The sequence below is a fragment of the Amblyraja radiata genome, chromosome 5, assembly GCF_010909765.2.
Source record: "Amblyraja radiata isolate CabotCenter1 chromosome 5, sAmbRad1.1.pri, whole genome shotgun sequence".
In the NCBI taxonomy this organism is placed as follows: Eukaryota; Metazoa; Chordata; class Chondrichthyes; order Rajiformes; family Rajidae; genus Amblyraja; species Amblyraja radiata.
The window spans coordinates 49561309-49587106 of NC_045960.1; the positions used below are offsets into that span (position 1 = coordinate 49561309).

Here is a 25798-nt window from a genome sequence, read left to right on the forward strand (position 1 = left end):
AGCTCAAGCCAAGTATAATGCAAAATTATATTGTTTTATCTCGCTTCTCTTATTTAACATATAGTTTGGCATAAACTTTCAGATCTCAAATTCATGCCAGTGATACTGATGTTTAAGTTCTTGTCACAAGCAGACCAATGTGATACACTAAGTGAACTGAAAGGTAATTGAACAATTTTGAAAATGGCTGGATCTCGTGTTATAATTTACAGGAAATTCTGCTTTATCGTGGTTTAAATTTAACAACTGCAGGAAAAAAACAACAATGTATGAAGATATTCTGTAATTCTTGACCTGTAAACAGAATTTTACAGGCCCAGGATCTAATAAAGATGTTATTGTTTCAAGGATGTTTCCTCTCCATGTGTGACTGGGCTGCTATATGGTACAGCAGGCAGTGAAGAAAGCTAATGCAATGTTGGCCTTCATAACAAGAGGATTTCAGTATAGGAGTAAAGAGGTGCTTCTGCAGTTGTATAGGGCTCTGGTGAGACCACATCTAGAGTATTGTGTACAGTTTTGGTCTCCTAATTTGAGGAAGGACATCCTTGGGATTGAGGCAGTGCAGCGTAGGTTCACGAGATTGATCCCTGGGATGGCGGGACTGTCATATGAGGAAAGATTGAAAAGACTAGGCTTGTATTCTCTGGAGTTTAGAAGGATGAGGGGGCATCTTATAGAAACATATAAAATTATAAAAGGACTGGACAAGCTAGATGCAGGAAAAATGTTCCCAATGTTGGGCAAGTCCAGAACCAGGGGCCACAGTCTTAGAATAAAGGGGAGGTCATTTAAGACTGAGGTGAGAAAAAACTTTTTCACCCAGAGTTGTGAATTTATGGAATTCCCTGCCACAGAGGGCAGTGGAGGCCAAATCACTGGATGGATTTAAGAGAGGGTTAGATAGAGCTCTTGGGGCTAGTGGAGTCAAGGGATATGGGGAGAAGGCAGGCACGGGTTATTGATAGGGGACGATCAGCCATGATCACAATGAACGACGGTGCTGGCTCAAAGGGCCGAATTAACCTCCTCCTGCACCTATTTTCTATGTTTCTCTGTTTCTATCACTTCAGCACCTTTTGTTCAGTTTCCAACATTTGCAGTTATTTTCGCTCCTGTTATTTACACAGTTGAATCATTATTAGTTATCTTCCAGCTAAACCGACCTTGAAGTTCTCATTGTGTTTTCCATTTATCTCCTTTACCTTGACTCGTATTACCTTCTAGTACTTTCCTTGTTTATGATTATTCATTAACCTAGGTCTGCTTTGACATGTACATTCTCAGCACCTGCCTTGAAATCCGTGGACGCTTTCAAATTTCCTCCCACATTTAAACCTTAACGTTCCTGGTGCCAAAGAAAAATATTGCTGATAGTGTCTGAGTAAAGGGAGAAGTAGTTGTAGTTCTGATGCACTAGAAAATGACAAGGAGGACAAAAAAGTCCAGCCGCACTCAAAATGGATAAATCACAGCCTAGTTAAGTTTCATCCTGAGGGAAGTAACAGAAAAAATAGCAGATTTAAAGGGGGCCTAAGAGACAAGGTTTTCATACTGAGAGCAGCTGGTATATGGAACGAGCTGCCAGAGGAAATAGTAGATGCCAGAACAATTACCGCGTTTAAAAGACAATTGGACAAGTACATGGATAGAAAACATTTAAAGGGATATGGGCCAAATGCAGGCATTTGGAATTAGTTCGGGAAGACTCCTTGGACCGCATTAGTGAGTTGGGTTGAAGGGCCTGTTTCCATGCCATAGAGTAATGCAGCATGGAAACAGGCCCTTCAGCCCAACTTGCCCACGCTAACCAACATGCCCCATCTACACTAGTCCCACCTGCCTGTGTTCGGCCCATATCCCACTCAACCTATCCTATCCATGTACTTGTCTAAATGTTTCTTTAATGCTGTGATAGTACCTGCCTCAACTACCTCCTCCAACAGCTCATTCCATGCACTCACCATCCATTGTGTAAAAAAAATGCCTCTCAGTTTCCTATTAAATCTTTCTCCCCCTCACCTTAAACCTATGTTCTTTGGTTTTCGATTCCCTTACTCTGGGCTAAAGTGCATTTAGTCAATCTATTCCTCTCATGATCTGAGTGCAGGTAGATGGTACTAGGGGAAAATAAGTGTTCGCCACGGACTTGTAGGGCTGAGATGGCCTGTTTCCGTGCTGTAATTGTTATATGGTTATATGATTTTGTACACTTTATTAAGACACCCCTCATCCTCCTCACTCCAAAGAATAAAGTCATAGCGCTGTATAACTCTTATTACTCTATAAATATTCCAAACAACCATAGACTTAGGGTTGGTACCAGAAGAGTGCAAAATTCCAAGTGTTAGAAATCCATTCAGTGAAGGATGCAGGATAAACATGGTATCAATACACTAATTAGTATAATCTTGGTAGGGGGGATAATTTTAAAAATAATTAATGCTAACATACCATTAATGCTTTCTTCACTGCCTGCTGCATCTGCATGCCTACTTTCAATGACTGGTGTACCATGGCACCCAGGTCTCGTTGCATCTCCCCTTTTCCTAATCGGCCACCATTCAGATAATAGTCTACTTTCCTGTTTTTGCCACCAAAGTGGATAACCTCACATTTATCCACATTATACTGAAACATCGGGCCGCCGTTGCGGCAAATGCGTCGAACCCAAAAGGCCCTGACCAAGAGTGAACAAGAGGAAGAGGACTGAACTTTATTGCCTTCCCTCACAGTAGGAAACGTTGATTCCGTTGTGTGGGGATGTTCATGTTAAATTCCATTGTGTATTGTGTTCTTTTTATTCGTATGGCTGTATGGTAACTCACTGTACCAATTGGTGCATGATCCCAAGATCCCTATGTACATCAACGTTGTTAAGGGTTTTGACATACTTTACCCTTACGTTCAACCTCCCAAAGTGTAGCACCTCACACTTGCTCAGATTAAACTCTAAGTACAATTTCAATGCCCATGTCCATAACTGATCTAAATCATGCTCTGCCATTTGATAATCCTCCTCACTGTCTGCAAGTCCATCAATTTTGAGGTAGTCTGCAAACTTATCGACCAAACATTAACATCTACAAGCAAGTCATTTATATATAATGTGTAGGAAGGAACTGCAGATGTTGGTTTAAATCAAAGATAGACACAAAATGCTGGAGTAACTCAGCAGGACAGGAGGCATCTCTGGAGAGAAGGAATGTGTGACATTTCGGGTCGAGACCCTTCCTCAGTCTTTTATGGGTTAACCAGTTCTGAATCCAAACTATCAAATCACCGTGGATCCTATGCAACTTAATCTTCTGGATCAGCCTACTATGAGGGATTTTATTAAATGCCTTACAAAAATTTATTTACATAACATTCACTGCCATACCCTGATCAATCACTTCTGTCTCACCTCCTCAGAAAATTCATTAGTTAGTAAGACAGGACCGACAACAGACACAGCAATACTGACTGTTCCTAATTATCCCATTCTCTTCCAAATATCAGTAGCCTTCAAAAGCGAGTTTGGTTTTAAAGTGGTATAAGTGGGCAGCATTGGATGATGTTAATCTGTAACCTATTGCAACACATTTAAAACATCAGATTGTAGAGCTCTGATAAAGGATCATTGATCTGAAAGGTTAACTGTTTCTCTCTTCACCGATGCTTTATGAGCTGATGAATATTTACAGAATTTTCTGCTTGTATTTCAGATTTCCAACATCGGCAGTTCTTTTTTGTTTCTCATGGGCATATCTTTTCCCTATAGTTAATTCATTTCAATAAATGTTATAACCATGGAGTAACCTGAGGAGAGCATAGAACAGAATTTACTTATTTTCATCAATACCCATTTGTCCACTACTCTATTAGTTTGCCCGTATATGGTAAATTGATACAATGGTGTTCACTGCACTCAATTTACCCATTTGTGTTTTGCCTTCTACGTTCATCTATTAAACTGTAGGTTCACCTACCATGTTATTTTTTAAATTTGCTCATCCTCACTGATCTATGAACTTGTTGATGTTATATTAATTCATTAATTTTCTAGTGGCTGCTTAGTTGTTCTCTTAGCTGCTCATTAATAATCTTTTGCTTTCTTGAGTGAGTGGCCAAATTTATCATTGGGGAATTTGGGAGTTATGTTGTTAAGCAGCAAGAAACCTGAAATGGAGAACTTATGTTGCATGACATTATTTTTTTGAATTTTAATCACTGTATCATTAGTCTTCCAATTCTGGAATCCACTATTTTAGGATGTGCAGTCATCACATTCATATTGAATGCACAACATTTTTTTCCTTGGGAGGAAATGTACAATATCAAATTTGTTTAGCTTTCACTGCCACTTGTAATTTTCCTTTCTATGGGACTGGTGCAGATGTGGCATCTTGGTCCGCATGGACAAGTTGGGCTGAAGGGATCGTTACCGTACTGTATGACATCATAATCTCGATGGAAAGAAAAATCGAGTGTTATATGTAATGGGTAGCCAATTCAACATTACTGGCTTCAAACAATCATTCAACTCTTTGAGTGAAATAGCGTGGGAGGTAGACAGGTACAGGCCCATGAAGAATGAACAAAACGTAAAATCAGCTCATGAAACTAAAGAGTATGAATTTCATACTATTCAATATCACATCTAAATTAGAAGTATTCCCCCAAGCCTATTATTACATGCTTCATTTTAACATCTAAAAAACTCAGAAATTATAAAATATTATGAGTTTTTAGCTATTAACATTTCAAGTATACCGCTTTAATGCAGCATGACTAAACTTCAGATCAATGGTTAGTCTTCAGAATGTAAGTCGTTGAATGAATACAAAGCTCAGGGAGAATGAACAAACTCTGAGCAGACAGCACCCATAGTCAGAATCAAACCCAGGTCTTTGGTGATGTAAGGCAGCAATTCTACCTCTGCGCCATTATGCTACCCTCTCTATAGACCATTTTAATTAAGTAATAAGACATGAGGTTTACAGATAATTCTACAGCAGAGATACAGATTAGTGAACCAGTGCCAATTTACAATAATAAATATGTCCTTTGTCCAGTTACCCTGTATTTCTTATTCTTATTTATGCTCGACTCGGTGGGACCTGTTCGGTCCCTGTCACACGGGAGGCCTGGTCCCCAACGCAACCCGTTCCCCCAACGCAATATTCCACCACTCACCCATAGCCCCCAACTCCGCTGGCGTGGCTCATTTCCCCTCATCCCCCAGCACTCTCTCCCCTTCCTTTTCAACCTCCCTCTTCTTTCCCCTCCTCCTCCCCTCTCCAATCCCTCCCTCCCTCCTCTCCTTTCCCCTACCATCAGTCACACCCTCCCTCCATAACTTCTCTCCCCTCCCTACCCCCTCCTATCCCTCTATCCACCACATCCCCTACCCCCCCCCCACTATCCCTCCTCACCACCCCCACTGCCCTCCTCTCCCTCTATTCCCCACTCCCTACTTTACCACCCCTTTCTCCCATCCCACTATCCGCCCTCATCCCCCACTCTCCCTCCTCACCTCCTCCCTCTTCTTTCCCCTCCCCTCCCCAATCCCTCGCTCACCTCTTGTTTCTCCTACCCTCAGTCACACCCTCACACCCTCCCTACCCACCTCCTCTCCCTCTATCCCCCCCTCCTCACCTCCTCCACTTTCCTCCCTCTCCTTCCTCTCCCTCAATCCCCCCACTCTCCCTCCTCACCTCCCCAGGATCTCGGGGTTGCAACTCCTCTCCCTTCTTGCATGCCCCGGAGGAGCGTCGGCCGTCGGCGCTCTCAGAGCCAGACTCAGCACCCAGGCCTCGGATCCTCAGTGTGGCCCAGAGCACCAGTAGCTACAGCCGTGCGCCGATGGTGCAGAAAGGGGCGTTGCCGTCCTAGGACTGACAGGAGAGGAGACCAATCCGCGCATATTTCAAATATACCACCGATCGGAACAAAACTTGTTGCACTTGCAGCACAGGAGAATGTTGAGTAAGGTAGCGAAAAATCGTAGTGCTATCGTGTACCGTTTTTGCGCCAATGTAAAAAAAACGCAAACCGGAAGATAACAAGATGAGAGTTTTAGTTATATACTAGACTAAGTGGGACCCGTTGGGTCCCAGCATCACACAGGAGGGCTGGTCATCCAACGCAATATTCCACCTCTCCACCAATTCTAATATTGGTGGCCAGTTGGGGGGGGGGGGGGGGCTTTCTGGAGCGCTAGTTGAGCCTAGTATGCAAATTGTGCGCCAAATGGATTCTTGGGCTGGCGTCTCAGTCAATCAAGCCTGTTGTGCTGGCAGCTCACTCACGGCTGGTGGGCTGGTAGTTGACTCATGGTTAATCCTTGAAATTCTATTTCAAGCAGGGTATAAGGCCACCAAATTCAAGTGCAGTTTCTTACCACTTCTAGCAGGGTGCAAGGCCACCAAATTCAAGTGCAGTTTCATACCATTTAAAGTAGGGTGCAAAGCCACTAAAGACAGCGAGTCGTGACCTCTCCCTCCTCCATCTTGCAGAGACTGAGCCACACCCACATTTCCGGGTTTTATAACCCCTCCCCCCCCCCCCCCCCCCCCCCCCCCCCCCCCCCCGGAAAAGGTGTGTCTTTCAAGGAGTGATTGACAGGAGAGAGATTCTCAACATTTAAAAAAAAACTAATAACACTTTTATTTTTCATTGATGGGAAGAATTCTCTGCATCTGCTCAGCAGAGGGGGACTGAGTAAGATGGCCAAAAATCACAGCCGTAAGTTATAGCGTTTTATCTAAACTCAATATACAGTGCAAACAGGAAGTAAGTGCATTTACAGTAGTGCCTTTTAACTTCAAGCCAAAGCATCCATGCCACCATTTGCAGTAAGTAGTGCCTTTCAACTTCAAAGCGGCAAGCCACCATTTGCAGTGGTGCCTTTCAACTTCAAGCCAATGCACCCATGCCCCCATTTGCAGTAAGTAATGCATTTTAACTTCAAGCCATTGCACCCAAGCTACCATCTGCAGTAAGTGGTGTCTTTCAACTTCAAGCCACACCCAAGCCATCATTTGCAGTAAATAGTGCCTTTCAACTTCAAGCCATTGCACCCAAGCCACCATTTGCAGTAAGTACTGTCTTTCAACTGCAAGCAAAGCACCCAAGCCGCCATTTGCAGTAAGTAGTGTCTTTCAACTTCATGCCACCATTAGCAGTAAGAGGTGCCTTTCAACTTCAAGTCAAAGCTCCCAAGCAACTATTTGCAGGAAGTAGTGCCTTTCAACTTCATGCCACCATTTGCAGTGCCTTTCAACTTAATGCCAAAGCACCCAAGCTACAATTTGCAGTAAGTAATGCCTTTCAACAATGCCAAAGCACCCAAGCCAACATTTGCGGTAAGTAGTGCCTTTCAACTTCAAACCACAATTTGCAGTAAGTAGTGCCTTTCAACTTCAAGCCAATGCACCCACGCCCCCATTTGCAGTAAGTAATGCATTTTAAATTCAAGCCATTGTGCACCCAAGCCACCATTTGCAGTAAGTAGTGCCTTTCAACTTCAAGCCAAAGCAACTAAGCCATCATTTGCAGTAAGTAGTGCCTTTCAACTTCAAGCCAAAGCAACCAAGTCACCATTTGCAGGAAGTAGTGCCTTTCAACTTCAAGTCAAAGCTCCCAAGCCACCATTTGCAGTAAGTAGTGCCTTTCAACTTCAAGCCAAAGCAACCAAGCCACCATTTGCTGTAATAGTGCCTTTCAACTTCAAGCCAAAGCAACCAAGCCACCATTTGCAGTAATAGTGCCTTTCAACTTCAAACCAAAGCTCCCAAGCTACCATTTGCAGTAAGTAGTGCCTTTCAACTTCATGCCACCATTTGCAGTAAGTAATTCCTTTCAACTTCAAGCCACACCCACGCCCCCCATTTGCCGGATGTAGTGCCTTTCAACTTCAAGTCAAAGCAACCAAGCCACTATTTGCAGTAAGTAGTGCCTTACAACTTCAAGCCAAAGCTCCCAAGCCACCATTTGCAGTAAGTAGTGCCTTTCAATTTCAAGACACACCCAAGCCAAGCAAACCAGGAGGGGGGGAGGGACTTTCTGGAGTGCTAGTATGAACCATTTTAGAACAAATATACATTTTTTTGCAAGCTTTAGAACCAATAGAGATATTTTTGCAAGCTTAGAACCAGTAGAGACATTTTTCTGCAAGCTTTAGAACCAATAGACATGTTCTGCAAGCTTTAGAACCAATAGAGACATTTTTTGCAAGCTTTTGAGCCAATAGACATTTTTTTGCAAGCTTTAGAACCAATAGACATTTTTTTGCAAGCTTTAGAACCAACATACACATTTTGCAAGCTTTAGAACCAATAGACATTTTTTTGCAAGCTTTAGAACCAATAGACATTTTTTGCAAGCTTTAGAACCAATAGACATTTTTTTGCAAGCTTTAGAACAATAGACATCTTTTTGCAAGCTTTAGAACCAATACATTTTTTGCAAGCTTTAGAACCAATAGACATTTTTTTGCAAGCTTTAGAACCAACATACACATTTTGCAAGCTTTAGAACCAATAGACATTTTTTTGCAAACTTTAGAACGAATAGACATTTTTTTGCAAACTTTAGAACCAATAGACATTTTTTGCAAGCTTTAGAACCAATAGACATTTTTTGCAAGCTTTAGAACCAATAGACATTTTTTTGCAAGCTTTAGAACCAATAGAGACATTTTTTTGCAAGCTTTAGAACCAATAGAGACATATTTTGCAAGCTTTAGAACCAATAGACATTTTTTGCAAGCTTTAGAACCAATAGACACATTCTGCAAGCATTTTAGAACCACTAAGGGCACTTACATTTGAGTAGACATGTGTTCAGTGTTATTCACAGCTCAGAGAAACGTGACCCTCTGCCTTCCTCCAGCTTGCAGACACTGATTGAGGCACACCACTTCCTGGTTTTATAGTCCCTCCCCCCTGCCGCCAGCGGGGGCAGCAGAGAGAATGGGGAATTTTATAAAAACATTAATATCTCTGTAATTTTTAATCAACGGGAAAAATCCTCGGCACACATGCGGCTGAGGGGGGCTCTGAGCAAGGTGGCCAAAAATGATGGCCGTAGGTGCCGGCGTTCTCTCGGAAATCGCAGCACAGATCGCCAAAACCGGTCAAGAACAGAGTTTTAGTAATATATAAGATAGATAGATAATATAGATATCAACAAACCCGTTAAAAATGTATATGGTTCATTCCTGCAGAGGAAGGTAAATGAATTTATTTTGAGAAACCTTATCTGCCTGACATTTTAGGTTTATAAGGTGACAAAGGGAATATAATGCATTGTATGGACAATCTGTTTCAATTGAATAAGTGAGGGCGATAATTTAATAAGGTATAGGGGTCAAGGAGAGGTTGCATCACCTGTAGCATGAAGGAGCTGCAACTCCTTCAGGGAGTTACATTAGACTAGGTCTGGGTTTGGCCTTTTGCTTGAGAAACGTGCATCTCCACAACATGGCTCATGCCTTGTTAATTAAAGGATGTTCTTTTAGGAAGGTGATGAGGAGAAATTTATTTAGTCAAAGGGTGGTGAGTCTGTGGATTTTTTTGCCACAGAAGGCTGTGGAGGCCGTCAGTGGATACTTTTAAGGCAGAGATAGACAGATTCTTGATTAGTACAGGTGTCAGAGGTTATGGGGAGAAGGCAGGAGAATGGGGTTCGGAGGGAGAGATAGGTCAGTCATGATTGGTGGAGTGGACTTGATGGGCTGAATGGCCTAATTCTACTCCTATTCCTAATGACCTGATGACCTTATGCAGTGCACATATATATAGTGAACAGTGAATATAGAAGCACAGCACAAGAACAGCCCTTCAGCTCACAATGTCTGTGTGAATATGAAGTCAAAATCAAATGTCATTAGAAACGGGAATAGTGCCGGAGGATTGGCGTACTGCGCATGTTGTTCCATTGTTTAAAAAGGGGTCTAAGAGTAAACCTAGCAATTATAGACCTGTTAGTTTGACGTCAGTGGTGGACAAATTAATGGAAAGGATACTTAGAGATAATATATATAAGCATCTGGATAAACAGGGTCTGATTAGGAACAGTCAACATGGATTTGTGCTTGGAAGGTCATGTTTGACTAATCTTCTTGAATTTTTTGAAAAGGTTACTCGGGAAATTGATGAGGGTAAAGCAGTGGATGTTGTCTATATGGACTTCAGTAAGGCCTTTGACAAGGTTCCTCATGGAAGGTTGGTTAAGAAGGTTCAATGGTTGGGTATTAATGGTGGAGAAGCAAGATGGATTCAACAGTGGCTGAATGGGAGATGCCAGAGAGTAATGGCAGATGGCTGTTTGTCAGGTTGGAGGCCAGTGACTCGTGGGGTGCCACAGGGATCTGTGTTGGGTCCACTGTTGTTTGTCATGTACATCAATGATCTGGATGATGGTGTGGTAAATTGGATTAGTAAGTATGCAGATGATACTAAGATAGGTGGGGTTGTGGATAATGAAGTACATTTTCAAAGTCTACAGAGAGATTTATGCCAGTTGGAAGAGTGGGCTGAAAGATGGCAGATGGAGTTTAATGCTGATAAGTGTGAGGTGCTACATCTTGGCAGGACAAATCAAAATAGGACGTACATGGTAAATGGTAGGGAATTGAAGAATGCAGGTGAACAGAGGGATCTGGGAATAACTGTGCACAGTTCCCTGAAAGTGGAATCTCATGTAGATAGGGTGGTAAAGAAAGCTTTTGGTGTGCTGGCCTTTATAAATCAGAGCATTGAGTATAGAAGTTGGGATGTAATGTTAAAATTGTACAAGGCATTGGTGAGGCCAATTCTGCAGTATGGTGTACAATTTTGGTCGCCTAATTATAGGAAGGATGTCAACAAAATAGAGAGAGTACAGAGGAGATTTACTAGAATGTTGCCTGGGTTTCAGCAACTAAGTTACAGAGAAAGGTTGAACAAGTTAGGGCTTTATTCTTTGGAGCGCAGAAGGTTAAGGGGGGACTTGATAGAGGTCTTTAAAATGATGAGAGGGATAGACAGAGTTGACGTGGATAAGCTTTTCCCACTGAGAGTAGGGAAGATTCAAACCAGGGGACATGACTTGAGAATTAAGGGACTGAAGTTTAGGGGTAACATGAGCGGGAACTTTTTTACTCAGAGAGTGGTGGCTGTGTGGAATGAGCTTCCAGTGAAGGTGGTGGAGGCAGGTTCGATTTTATCATTTAAAAATAAATTGGATAGTTATATGGACGGGAAAGGAATGGAGGGTTATGGTCTGAGCGCAGGTATATGGGACTAGGGTAGAATACGTGTTCGGCACGGACTAGAAGGGTCGAGATGGCCTGTTTCCGTGCTGTAATTGTTATATGGTTATATGGTTATATGGTTATAAGATGTACTAATCTCATCTGCCGGCACATGAGGTGCACGTTAATTTATTGATTTCCTTTAAAGAAGAGATGAGCTGGTTTCTAGTGAGAAAAGTGATCAGCCTGAGCAGAAGGTTGGTGTTCTGTAGTACTTTGTTCACTGTCACCTCTATAAATCATTTTAATCAGGTGGGAAGTTTATGAAAATATATTGCGGTATCAGAATTCTGTGGGAGATACTCAATGTGCCAGAAGTCATGTTCTTGGTCATCATTTTCATTAGTGAGCTAGTTGACACCAGCTGATAAGCCCTAACTTGGTAAATCAGGACTAATATCTTCCATGTCCTTTAACAAAAGCAGCATTAGCACATTTTTCATTTCCCAGGCATAGCCTCCATTTGGCTTTTTTTCAGTATAATTTCCATGCCAGTCATTTAAACTAGACTGAGACTGCACAAATGTTTTTTGATGCATATAAATAAGGACTGGATTTTAACCAAATTGGCATCTTTAAAGTCCAGTTTGATATTCAGTATTACACCTGGTAACTAAACACAATTGATGTCATGTTGGGATAAATGTTTCATCAACAGAATAATACAGATATTAAACTTTGTTTTTAGCAAGAGTATAAGCAATCTGGTTTTTGGTATATGCAACCATTTAAATCTGCTCTGGCATCAGCAGAAATTTTATGTTTATATCAAAATATTCCCAAAATATAAGGCCGAACAGAAGGGGAAAGTCTAGCTCACTAGAAAGTTATTTAAATGTCATCTTGTGATGACCCACCTAGCAGCCAAACAATCTCTTGGGAAATGCAAAATAGATGAGGAATTTCAGGAATACTCAGAACATCTATTCAAATGCTGAGAGGGAATGAATCAATGTCCCGCTTCCATTTTAACGCATTTATGCAAGCCACTGCCATTAATCTCATCTCTGACATACTCTAGATAGAAATTCTTAATTGTTCATGAATTTATATTAAACTACAATATGAATCTGTATAAAACTACAACCATAGGGCAGCTAACTAGATGTTTTGCTCATGTGACATTCTCAGTCTCTGCCCTGCCCTGCTTCGATGGAACAAAGGGATAGTCAACATGTTTTGTCAAATCTCTGAGTAATGGTGAGATAGCCAATATAAACTGGTGAGGGGAAGGGGTGAGATTGGAACTGGCAAGACATATATGTCCACATTTGCTAAGAGGACATGAAAAAGCTCGCTCTCATTTTCCTGGAAACTAAAGATGTAAACAAGGTTATTAATCTATTGTTATAAACACTTGTGACCACCCGCAGAACAAGTGAACCAAAAGGAGAAGGTGTTTTATTTCTTGTTTGGTTTTTAATCCTCTGGCAATACATCTTAATAGTATTGGCTTTTGTGATCCTTCGATGCATCAGATACTGCATCATGGATCCTTCTGCCTGGAAGAATGATCGATCGTGAATGGTTGTCGTATTATAGTAATCAATTGTGATAACTTACGGAATACAAAGTTAGGAGCTGACAGGGGTGGGAACGGGGGAAATAAGATGTTCAACACAAGTGACTTTTCCATCCATGCAACATTTTATAGATTATGAAATGTTTTGTGGTGCAATTGGAGAGAATAAAATTGCAATGAACAATATAATATTGGAAAAAACATATTTGGTATATGTCTGCAGAAAAGCAATTTGTTGAAGATAATGTCCAAGTATTGTTTCCTTATTTAATATACCACAAGGCTACTTGAGGAAATTCCATTCTAACATGTAGGAGGTAATGTTTTGTAGAAATATCTTTACAATTGACAGTTAGAAAGTTTGAGGACAGAAGAGTTATTTTGTTTAAAATATAAATATTCAATATGAGCCAGGGTGTGTTGTTAGAGGATAATTTGAATAAAGATCATTGGTTAATAGGTAATCATGGGACCAACTTAATATTAAACAATAAAGAAGAGGACCCACATCACCACTTACCTGCAGATAGACACAAAATGCTGGAGTAACTTAGCAGGACAGGCAGCATCTCTGGACAGAAGGAATGGATGATGTTTTGTGTCGAGACCCTTCTTCAGTCTGAGTTACTCCAGCATTTTGTGCCTATCCTCAGCATAAACCAGCATCTGCCATTCCTTCCTACAAATACCACCTACCCGCAGGTCTATATTATCCTGCATCTCCCTCCTAGGTTTTATGACCATGTTCTAAGGTTCAAAAGTAAATCTTCACTACCTTCCAGCAGCCCAGTTTCACAGGTGGAAATAGTAACTGTACAACTTGGCATTTAAACCATTCTATATTACCCACGTGCATTTGTGAATGCAGAACCAAGTTTTGATTATAATTATTTTTTTTTTTTCATAATGTAACAAGGGCCAGTAAGTATTTCAGAGGACAGATAAGGGTCAACCTCTTGCTGTTGCTCTGGAAAACCAGCCCAGACCACGTAAATATGATACATTTTAATTACTGAAGGATATTTAAAATAAACTGGTGATTACTATTTACTAATGATAGACTTTAAATTATCTTTCTCATTTGAATTCACATCCTTTAGTTGCAGAAGTACGATTCAAGCAATAATCAAGATGTCTGGATCGCAATCAATGGTTTAACCATCACGCTTCTCACCATGAGGAACAATTGCACATCCAAGAAAGATTCTATTTGCAATTGCATTGGTTTTTCAAAAGACCTTGCTAATTAGTCCCAATTACTCCTGCTCCCCTAATATTCCAGTAATATTTTCCAACTCAGCCGACGTCAGAAGATCCTTCAGGGGGGTGAACTCTCGGAAAGTGCCTGGACCTGATGGAATACCCGGTCGAGTTCTCAAGACCTGTACAGACCAACTGGCGGGAGTTTTTGCGGACATTTTCAACCTCTCACTTCTGAGATCTGAGGTTCCCACCTGCTTTAAGAGGGCATCAATAACACCGGTACCAAGAAGAGTAAGGTGACGTGCCTCAATGACTATCGACCAATGGCACTAATGTCTGTGGTGATGAAGTACTTTGAGAGGTTGGTTATGGTGCACATCAGCTCCTACCTCGACAAGAACCTCGACCCACTACAGTTCGCATACCGCCACAACAGGTCAACGGAGGATGTAATTTCACTGGCTCTCCATTCTGCATTGGACCATTTGGACAATAAAAACACTTAAGTCAGGCTGTTGTTTATAGACTACAGCTCGGCGTTTAATACCATCATCCCTTCCAAGCTGGTTACCAAGCTCACGGAACTGGGCCTCTGCGCATCCCTCTGCAATTGGATCCTCGACTTCCTCATTCACAGACCACACTCTGTTCGAATTGGAGTAACCACTTCGTCCTCAGTAACAATTGGGTACGGGAGCACCTCAAGGCTGCGTGTTCAGCCCCCTGCTTTACTCACTCTATACCCATGACATAATGCGAACTCCATCATCAAGTTCGCGACGACACCATTGTGGTTGGACGAATCACAGATAGGGATGAGTCAGAGTACAGAAGTGAGATCGACCGACTGATCAAATGTGCCAGCACAACAACCTGGCTCTCAACATCAGTAAGACCAAGGAACTGATTGTGGACTTTAGTAGGGGAAGGATGAGGACCCACAATCCTGTCCATATCAATGGGACGATGGTGGAGAGGGTCAATAACTTCAATTTCCTGGGTGTGCATATTTCCGAAGGTCTTTCCTGGACCCAGCACACAGATGCAATTATGAAGAAGACACATCAGCGACTCTACTTCCTGAGAAGATTACAGAGATTCGGCATGTCGAAGAGGATTCTCCTAAACTTCTACAGGTGCACGGTAGAGAACATTGTGACTGGTTGCATTGTGGCCTGGTTCGGCAACTTGAACATCCAGAAGCGAAAAATACCTCAAAAAGTGTGACCACTGCCCAGTCCATCACCGGCTTTGACCTCCCCACCGTCGAAGGGATCTATCGTAGTCGCTGCCTCAAAAAGGCAGCCAAAATCATCAAGGACCCACACCATCCTGGCCACAAACTCATCTCACCGTTGACACCAGGGAGAAGGTACAGGAGCCTGAAAACTGTAACGTCCCGGTTCAGGAACAGCTTCTTCCCAACAGCCATCAGGCTATTAAACACAACAACGAATAAGCTCTGACCTCTGAACTACAAAATACTATATTACCATTGCATTATATCTGTTATTTATAGAACTTTTCTTTTTTTTCTCTTCCCCCATCATGTGCTATGTTTACATATTCACATATTCTGTTGTGCTGCAGCAAGTAAGAATTTCATTGTCCATCCAGGGACATATGACAATAAAACACTCTTGACTCGACTCTTCAGATGATTCCTTTTGAAGTTGCTAATCAACCTGGCTTCATCACCTTTTGAAGCAGTACATGCATGATCATAGATAGTTTGCAGTGTATTTAACCCCACTGGTTCTTTAGAACTGTGTGTCGTCTACTTACTGACTTCCCTGCCAGCTTCTACTTACTTGTGCCATCAACACTATTCCTGATGACCATCTTCTGTTGGCTTATTTTATAGTGAAACATAAACTTACTAGTGATTGCATGTCACACTATCCTATGGTAGTGATCCAAGCAAGGCAAGAAGGGGGCAAAAATACTGTAGAAATCACAGAATTCAAGTAAATTGTAAGTGGGAAGATATCCTGAGAAGAATAAATGAAACAGTACGTCAATGATAAGCATTCTAATGTTGTAATCACCTCAGGGTCTAATTAATAGCTGTCTTCCAAAATGATCAATGCCGATGCAATTTCTGTTTAGCCTTTCTGGGCCATGAGTTACTGTGAGAAGCTTCAACGGAATTGAATCCCTTATTAAGCTTTGTTATAAGTGGAGAAATTGTTAAATTAGAATTAGATTAATGCTGACATTCAAAATCAATTTCTCATTAGAACCATTTTTCCTTAAAACTGAATTAATTCACTATAATTCAGAAAATCTATTAGGAATCCAGAATACCTATTGGCTCTCACTACACATATTTCAATATTTAATGTCCATTTAACGAATCAATACATTTGAAACCTCTGAATATATGTTAGCCCATTGACTGTTTTTTCCTCTTCTAATATAGATAAAACCATACATGAAATCAGAACATCGGCACTATTTGGAGCTATTCTGAATAGAAAAATGCATTAGATTAACATCAAACAGCATCTTTCATATTAGGAGACGCATCATTAGGACGATAGGTTATCCACTAATGTGAGGTTATCCACTTTGGTGGCAAAAACAGGAAGACAGATTATTATCTAAATGGTGCCAAGTTGGGAAAAGGAGAAGTACACCGGGATCTGGGGGTCCTTGTTCATCAGTCACTGAAAGTAAGCATGTACAGCAGGCAGTGAAGAAAGCAAATGGCATGTTGGCCTTCATAACAAGAGGAGTTGAATATAGGAGCAAAGACGTCCTTCTGCAGTTGTACAGGGCCCTAGTGAGACCACACTTGGAGTATTGTGTGCAGTTTTGGTCTCCAAATTTGAGGAAGGGCATTCTTGCTATTGAGGGAGTGCAGCGTAGGTTCACCAGGTTAATTCCGGGATGGCGGGACTGTCATGTGTTGATAGAATGGAGCGGCTGGGCTTGTATACTCTGGAGTTTAGAATGATGAGAGGGAATCTCTTTGAAACATATAAGATTATTAAGGGTTTGGACACCCTAGAGGCAGGAAACATGTCCAGAACCAGGGGCCACAGTTTAGGAATAAGAGGTAAGCCATTGAGAACGGAGATGAGGAAATACTTTTTCACACAGAGTTGTGAGTCTGTGGAATTCTTTGCGCACCTCCGACGTAACGTAGCTCAACACGATGACGAGGTCGCGTAATTAGCATGCCAAGGACACGTAAGTGGGAAAGGGGCTTTACACATTTGAGAATTCCATGCGGTTAACCCATGATTCAATGTCAATAAATTAAGACCCTGGTGAATTTAGCCTTTACTATTTAATTTCTATTACCAAGAAGCATTTCAAAAATGAGATAATTAAATTCTAATGCCTGGATTAAACAGGGATATTGTAAAATATGCTCAGTTTCCATTATTTCTTTCATGTTTTCATTCTGTTCAAAAAATATACCTTGATGAATTTATAACTAATTAAAGGTTAAGGGGTTCTTGACTTCAAGGACAATTTTAATCCACCATAAATAATCATTCTTTGTCTGAACTTCTTAAAAAAAAAACAACTATTATTACATAGTTTAATCAGCAAATCAACCAAAAAAATATTGAAAGTAAGTCACATTGTTAATAATGTGCAATTACTAAATGCAATGATGCGTTATGTCTAATTTACATTTGGATTGCACAAGAACAATATGACGTGCATTTATAATTCTACCATATGTCAACCTATAAGTAGAGCCACCAGCTTAAAACAATGGTCCTTCTTGGAAAATTGTGAACTTTTAAAGAAGTCACCACCAGCATCTTTATATCAGTGAGCTAAATTTCAATATCCACTGGGAAAGATCAAGAAGCAATTTTCTGATTTACCTTCTTTTAGAGAAATACAAACAAAGGGCGGCACGGTGGCACTGCGGTAGAGTTGCAGCCTTACAGTGCTTGCAGCGCCAGGGACCCGTGTTCAATCCCGTCTGTATGGAGCTTGTACGTTCTCCCCGTGACCGTATGAGTTTTCTCCATGATTTTCTATTTCCTCCCACACTCCAAAGATGTACAGGTTTGTAGGTTAATTGGCTTGGTATAAGTGTAAATTGTCCCTGGTATGTGTAGTAATGTGCTAATGTGCAGGGATTGCTGGTCGGTGCGGACTCGTTGGGCCGAAGAGCCTGTTTGCGCACTGTATCTCTAAACTAAATTAAACTGATTTGGAGACAAAATAAATAGACAATAGAGAATAGCTGCAGGAGTATGCCATTCAGCCCTTCGAGCCAGCACCGCCATTCACTGTGATCATGGCTGATCATCCCCATTCATTGCCCGTTCCTGCCTTCTCACCCTATCCCGTGACTCCGCTATCTTTAAGAGCTCTATCTAACTCTCTTGAAAGCATCCAGAGAATTGGCCTCCACTGGCTTCTAGGGCAGATAATTCTACAGATTCACAACTCTCTGGGTAAAAAAGTTTTTCCTCATTTCTGTTCTAAATGGCCTACCCCTTATTCTTAAACTGTAGCCCCTAGTTCTGGACACCCACAACATCGGGAACATGTTTCCTGCCTCTACCGTGTCCAATCCCTTAATAATCTTATATGTTTCAATAAGATATCCTCTCTTCCTTCTAAATTCCAGTGTATACAAGCCCAGCCGCTCCATTCTATCAATGCATGACAGTCCCGCCATCCCGGGAATTAACCTCGTGAACCTGCGCTGCACTGTCTCAATAGCAAGAATGTCCTTCCTCAAATTTCTTGACCAAAACTGCACACAATACTCCAGTGTGGTCTCACTCGGGCCCTGTACAACTGCAGAAGGAACTCCAATACTCAACTCCTCGTTATGAAGGTCAACATGCCATTCTCTTTCTTCACTGCCTGCTGTACCTGCATGCTTACTTTCAGTGAGTGATGAACAAAGACCCCCAGATCTCTTTGTACTTCCCCTTTTCCCAACTCGATACTATTCAGATAATAATCTGCCTTCCTGTTTTTGCCACCAAAGTGGATAACCTCACATTTATCCACATTAAACTGCATCTGCCATGCATCCGCCCACTCGCCCAACCTGTCCAAGTCACCCTGCATCCTCATAGCATCCTCCTCACAGTTCACAGTTCTCACTGCCACCCAGCTTTGTGTCATCTGCAAATTTGCTGATGTTACTTTGAATCCCTTCATCTAAACCATTGATGTATAGCTGCGGTCCCAGCACCGAGCCTTGCGGTACCCAACCAGTCACTGCCTGCCATTCTGAAAGGGACCCGTTAATCCCTTCTCTTTGTTTCCTGTCTGCCAACCACTTCTCTATCCATGTCAGCACTCTACCCCCAATACCATGTGCTCTAATTTTACCCACTAATCTCCGACGTAGGACCTTATCAAATGCTTTCTGAAATCCAGGTACACCACATCCACTGGCTCTCCCTTGTCCATTTTCCTGGTTACATCCTCAAAAAATTCCAGAAGATTAGTCAGGCATGATTTCCCCTTTGTAAATCCATGCTGACTTGGACCTGTTACTGCTTTCCAAATGTGCCGCTATTTCATCTTTTATAATTGACTGCAGCATCTTGCCCACCACCTATGTCAGGCTAACTGGTATATATTTCCCTGTTTTCTCTCTCCTGCCTTTCTTAAAAAGTGTGATAACATTAACTACCCTCCAATCCTCAGGAACTGATCGTGAATCTATAGAACATTGGAAAATGATCACCAATGTGTTCATGATTTCTCGAGCCACTTCCTTAAGTATCCTGTGATGCAGACCATCAAGCCCTGGGGATTTATCAGCCTTCAGTTCCATTAATCTACGCAACATCATTTCCTGCCTAATGTGATTTTCCTTCAGTTCCTCCGTCACCCTAGATCCTCTGGCCACTAGTACATCAGGGAGATTGATTGTGTCTTCCTTAGTGAAGACGGATCCAAAGTACCTGTTCAGCTCATCTGCCATTTCCATATTCCCCATAATAAATTACCTTTTTCAGTCTTGAAGGGTCCAACTTTGGTCTTAACTAATTTTTTCCTCTTCACATACTTGTGAAGAAGATGCTTTTACTATCCTCCTTTATATTCTTGGCTAACTTACCTCATCTTTTCTCCCTGTATTGCCTTTTTAGTTATCTTCTGTTGCTCTTTAAAAGTTTCCCAATCCTCTGGCTTCCCACTCATCTTTGCTATGTTATACTTCTTCTCTTTTATTTTTATACTTTCCATGACTTCCCTTGTCAGCCACTGTCGCCCCATGGAATCTTTATTCTTCTTTGGAATGAACTGATCCTGCACCTTCTATATTATTCCCAGAAATAACTGCCATTGCTGTTCCACTGTCATCCCTGCCAGGGTATCTTTCCAGTCAACTTTGGCCAGCTCCTCCCTCATGGCTCCATAGTCCCCTTTGTTCAACTGTAATACTGGCATTCCGATTTTCCCTTCTTCCTCTCAAATTGTAAATCAACAAAATTACTGCTCTCAAGAGAAATTTCAGTTGCTATTTGCAAAAAAAATCCCAGTTCCAGAGCCACAGCTTCGTAAGTAACAAAATTTTAATACAAAACTGTTTTTGACTAGAATCTTTCAAATGCTAGAGATTGTTGTGTTATTGCAAGTGGACATTAAACTTGAACACTTCACCTGCTAAAAACACTTGGTTGGTGTCAGTCTCAGAGTGTGTAACCAGGAATGAAACCTCAAGAATACAAACAGTATTATGTTTCAAAAACATTAGAAAATTGAAGCTGTTTAAATGTTTAATTAACCTTTAAAAAAAAAAATAATGCCACGAAGAGCATTCCTTGACAGACCAGTGTAAGCATCAAATAAATTCAAAATGCTTGATTTATCACAGTTATTATTTGTTGTGAATTTTTGAAATCAATTTTTTCCTTCAACCATTCTTGTAAATGTACACTTAGAAAACCAATTAGTATCCAAGAGAATTAAGTATTTGTGTACAACTAATTATTCAAAGAGATATTAAGTAAAAAACAGGAAAAGGACGACTAACTCAATTTATAAAAAGCACTATGGACATTCCAAAAACTGATACCAATGAATAATTCCACAATATCATGAAAAATGTTTAGATTAATTTTGTGCGATATATGAAAGCAATCTAATTCTAAGAAGGCTGGTCCAACTGAAGTAGAGGTGAATTGGTGCATTATGATTTGTTATTTAGTCTTCTATGCCACCATTCTCATTTTCACCAACTTTTTGGAAAAAAGGCTAATCTTTAACACAGAACACTCTTCAGTCAAACTATTGAAAGACAAGCAGGAGAGAGGTCAAAGTGTATTATCAGATGCAAACACACCTTCACTCAACAATCACAACATCCTGGCTATTTTCACACAACCTCACCTGATTTAAGATCAGTCATGTAAACCTTGGGTAAATGTCCCATCTAAGTTCCTTACCTAAACTGGCCAATCAAATAATAATGCCAATGCATCAAACATTTTACCAAACATGTCTCCATCAGCTTCAAGTACTTGGACTAGCAGAAGCAGTTTTCGAATATTAAAAACTCAGTTTGTTGTTCTTTGGCCAGATGGAATACAAGTGTTTTATTAAGTTAGTATGCTTCATCGTACTCACCTCTTCACCCGACAGGTAGTAAGCAGAAAGGAGCCCTCCAACAAATCGAATATTTACTTCAAAAACTGAAACTTCTGCGTGCTAGGAAAAGAAAGAAAATTGCCGTTAAGACCATACAAAGTGGACCATTTCTACACACTAAATGTTCACGTGCCCCAAAACATTCTGAAACCCTCTCTCAATGCATGTAATTGTTCATGCCCAACCAGGTTATAAGGTTATATTCTTTCAACAGCAAAGTGAAAAGATTAGATTTCCAGACCAAAAAAGGAAATTATTCCACCCATTCACTAATTAAAACTTTACACAAGAAACAAGGTAAATACTAAAAATGTTGTTAAGGACCCAAGTTTCTAACCTCAATTGAAACTATGACTGGATAAAGCTCTAGTGCAGTAAAGCTGTGAAGCCCCAGAGCCAGCATTCAAAATCAGAGTGAAAAACCCAATTAGTGGTGGCAATGATATATTTCTATTCATTTTTTTTCCTTTTTAATTCTTTCTTTTTTAATAATTCCACAGGAGTCAAGCCATTTATATTAAATGAAAGCTCCAGCAGAATACGACCCCTGTAATTGCCTGATTCAAGTGAATACCAAGAATACTAAAATGTAATCTGGCCTTGTCACAGAATAATGATACCAATTATTGATTTGCACTACATTTTAAATTTTGGAGGTAATTCTCAAATGGAAAGAATCAAAAACATATTGGAGCCAAAATTTGTCCTGAGTCACATGAGGTAAATAATAATTTTGAAGCTAAGGTACAATATACTCCACTTCTAAAATTAGATGCTATTTGAATCAGACTACACCACACGTTTAATTTCAGATCAAGGAAATATCTACGACTTTGAACAACACCGTATTTGAACCCATTCCTTCTCTCCAGAGATGCTGCCTATCTCGCTGAGTTACTCCAGCTTGTGTGTCTATCTTCGGCCAGCATCTGCAGTTACTCCCTACACCTTTTTTGAAAACAAGGTTTTAGAAACTAGATGATAATATATGTTTAGAACTCTTCCAGTAGACATTGCTATTGTCACATGCCGCAAATCAGTTGTTCATTGCAAAATTCTCCACATTTCTTTATTTTAAAACAAAGTCACTATCTCAAACAAAGGTAGGCTAGTATTCTACCTCCCATCATTATTGTCGATTATCAAACAGCTTTATTCATAATACTCTTCTCAACTATTCATACTGGAGTGAACATGATTGAAAGAATCACTTACAGGACGTGTATGTGCTTGGGAGTGGATTAAAGGGATCCATCTTTTTGAAGGCTAGAGAGCTCACTTTCAAAGAAATGATATAGCCTCAAGGAAAATAATTTTAAACTAAATGTTACAGATTAACACATGTAAGAACATATTTATTGATGCACAAAAACAAATGCATTTTAATCAGTCAGATCCTTCTACAATGCTCTGAGGCATCAGATTTGATGAGACACTTTTGTTGAACCAACAACACACTCTTCTTGGCATTTGTATACACACCGCACAGGTTAAAATTCGAATGTAATATAGTATATAAAAAAAGTACGAAAATCAAGAGAGAGCTAGATAGGGCTCTTAAAAATAGCGGAGTCAGGGGATATGGGGAGAAGGCAGGAATGGGGTACTGATTGGGGATGATCAGCCATGATCACATTGAATAGCGGTGCTGGCTCGAAGGGCCGAATGGCCTACTCCTGCACCTATTGTCTATTGTCTAAATCAAACTTAAATGACTATTTTTTTTAAAAAAGGAAACAAAAAAAACACGTAGATTCATAGTCAAATCTTGAGTCATACAACATGGGTGCCACATATCCATTGCAGCTAACATGCCCCTTCAAAGCTAGTTCAATTTACCGGCATTTGCCCCATCTCTCACCAAACCTTTCAATCCATGTATCTGTCCGAGTGGCTTTAAACCTAGGTCAACTTCCTCCTCTGGCAGCTCTTTGTAAAAAGATTCCACCTCAGGTTCCTATTAAATCTTTCCCCTCTCACCTTAAACCACCGGGTGGCGATGTACACGGCAGCCTTGCCAACAGTCTGTCTTGTCCCTTTCTTCTTTTGGTGTTTTTAGTCTGTTTTTCCTTGTGTGTTTAGTGGACTTTTAGTTTTTATATTATGTGGGGGGTTGGGAAACTTTTTTTATCTCTTTCCTCGACGGAGATGCGACTTTTTCCGTATCATATCTCCATCCGCACGGCGGCCTTAACATCGTGGAGCTGGCGGTCCCTTTGTTGGGGATCGATTTCGGGCGCTCCAACTGCAGGAGCTTCAAACGCCCCAATCGCAGGAGCCTCAATCGCCCTAGATTCAGGGGCTTCGATCGCTGACTGTGGGAGCTTCGATCCCCCCCCCCCCCCGACTGTGGAAGTTTCGATTGCCCCGACCGCAAGGGAAAAGGAGGAAAGAAGGTATAAGTTATTTGTCTTCCATCACAGTGGGGAATGTGAGGTCGCGGTAAAAACAAGATGGACGTGCTGCCTGCACTGCTGAGGACTCGGAGGGAGTACCTTGAGTGCAGTGATCGCAGTGTTTGTGGAAGCATTGCTCCATGAGGACATCCCGGAGTCTAGTGTGATTGTGGACTTTCTGACTGTTTGGGCGGACAGGGACTGCAGAGAGAGTGACAGCGGTCGGTACAACTCTGGACACATCACGGTGAAGGAGCGTGTGTCTGGCCCAGACATTAAACTGATGGCTGTGGGTCTCTGCTTATGCTGTGTACCCTGAAAATTCTCACACAGCACTGTGGTGGCTGTTTAAGTCTATGTTTAATCTCTATGTAGTTATGTATCTTGTTGCTTTTTTTGTATGACTGTATGACAAATCAAATTTCACTGTACCTCGGTTCAGGTGACAATAAAGGACAATTGAACCATTAAATGCATGTCCTCTGGCTCTTTAGTCTCCTGCTCTGTAAAATACCCTATGCATTCAACCTTTCTATCATTGTTTTATGCGGGTCATTTTTAATGTTGCTCTTTTTATAGGATTTCATTCCATGCACCATTTCCAATCTTCCATGGAGAGTTAATTTTCCCCCCACAGTTTCTGTGGACGTGGTCGCCACATCATAAGAAGTTAAATTAAGGGCGACCACTGCGGCGACCTAATTGACATGTTTAGAAGAGTTTGCCCTCAATTCATACTCGCAGCATGGTCGACACGATGTCCTAGGAGGTCTTTGTAACTCTCCTTCATGCTCAAGAGTAGTCCCAGCGTACTCGAGGCCTCAGCTAGGTCGCGGCGTATATTTCAACATGTTGAAAACTGCATGTGAGTAAAAAAAAAGTCGCCATGGAGAAAATCTATATATTTTTTTACTTGTAGGTTTAGTCGTAGTAGGTTGTAGTAGGTATGTTATTCGTAGGTAATCAAAGGTAATCTACATTAGTCTAAGCTAGTCGAAGCTAGTCTTCTACATAGTCGAAGGAAGTCTTCAACAAGACACTTTTCAAACTCTCCTAAACTCTTCTAAACTCGCCAATTAGGTCGCCGCAGTGGGACAGCTCCTTTACGGCATTACATTGGCAGCTTTCTTCTTTCAAATCCGTTCTTTATCCATCCATAAAGCAGACATAAAAGTAATGTGAACAATAAAACCTCATTTGGACCATAAGATGACTTTCACATCTATATATACATTGTCACATGCACATTATTGTACAATGAAAAAGAACACACAAAAACACACAAAAAAATTAACACAAACATCCACCACAGCATTCATCACTGTGGTGGAAGGCACAAAATTTGGCCAGTCCTCCTCCATTTTCCCCCGTGGTCAGGACCTCAACCCTCCGCAGCCATCGCTGCGGGCGTCCAGATGTGCAGACAAGGTAAAAAGTCCAGGTAAGTCCTGAAACGGTGCCTCCCCCACCGGAGACCGCGGCTTCAAGTTGGTGGAGGCCGCAGGCCGGCGGTCGGAGATTTAAAGTTCGCGCCGCAGCCAGAAGCACCGCAAACTGCAGGGCCGGCGGTCAAAGCTCCCTCCAGGGGTCCCCAGCGAGGGACCCCGCTCCTGATGGTAAGTCCACACTGCGCCCGCGGTAGAAGTTGGCCGCGGGCCGGCATTTGGAGCTTCTTCTTCCCCCGGGTCCCCCACGAGGGATCCCAGGCTGCGGACGCCACGCCAGCTGGAGCTTCAGTCTTCAGGCTGCCGCGGGCCAGCGAATGGAGCGCTCCGGCAACCCCCGGCGAGGGCTCGCCCACTC

At 41.5% G+C, this 25798-nt stretch overlaps 1 protein-coding gene across 1 annotated transcript in view; it reads right to left on the reverse strand.

Moving 5' to 3' along the window:
* The window catches only part of man1a1 (mannosidase alpha class 1A member 1), a 432971-nt gene that overhangs the window by 206456 nt on the left and 200717 nt on the right, over positions 1-25798 (reverse strand). Inside the window, exon 4 of the mRNA XM_033021184.1 lies at positions 21579-21659. Coding sequence (XP_032877075.1) covers positions 21579-21659 — 81 coding nt within the window. The remainder of the gene's footprint in view (positions 1-21578; positions 21660-25798) is intronic.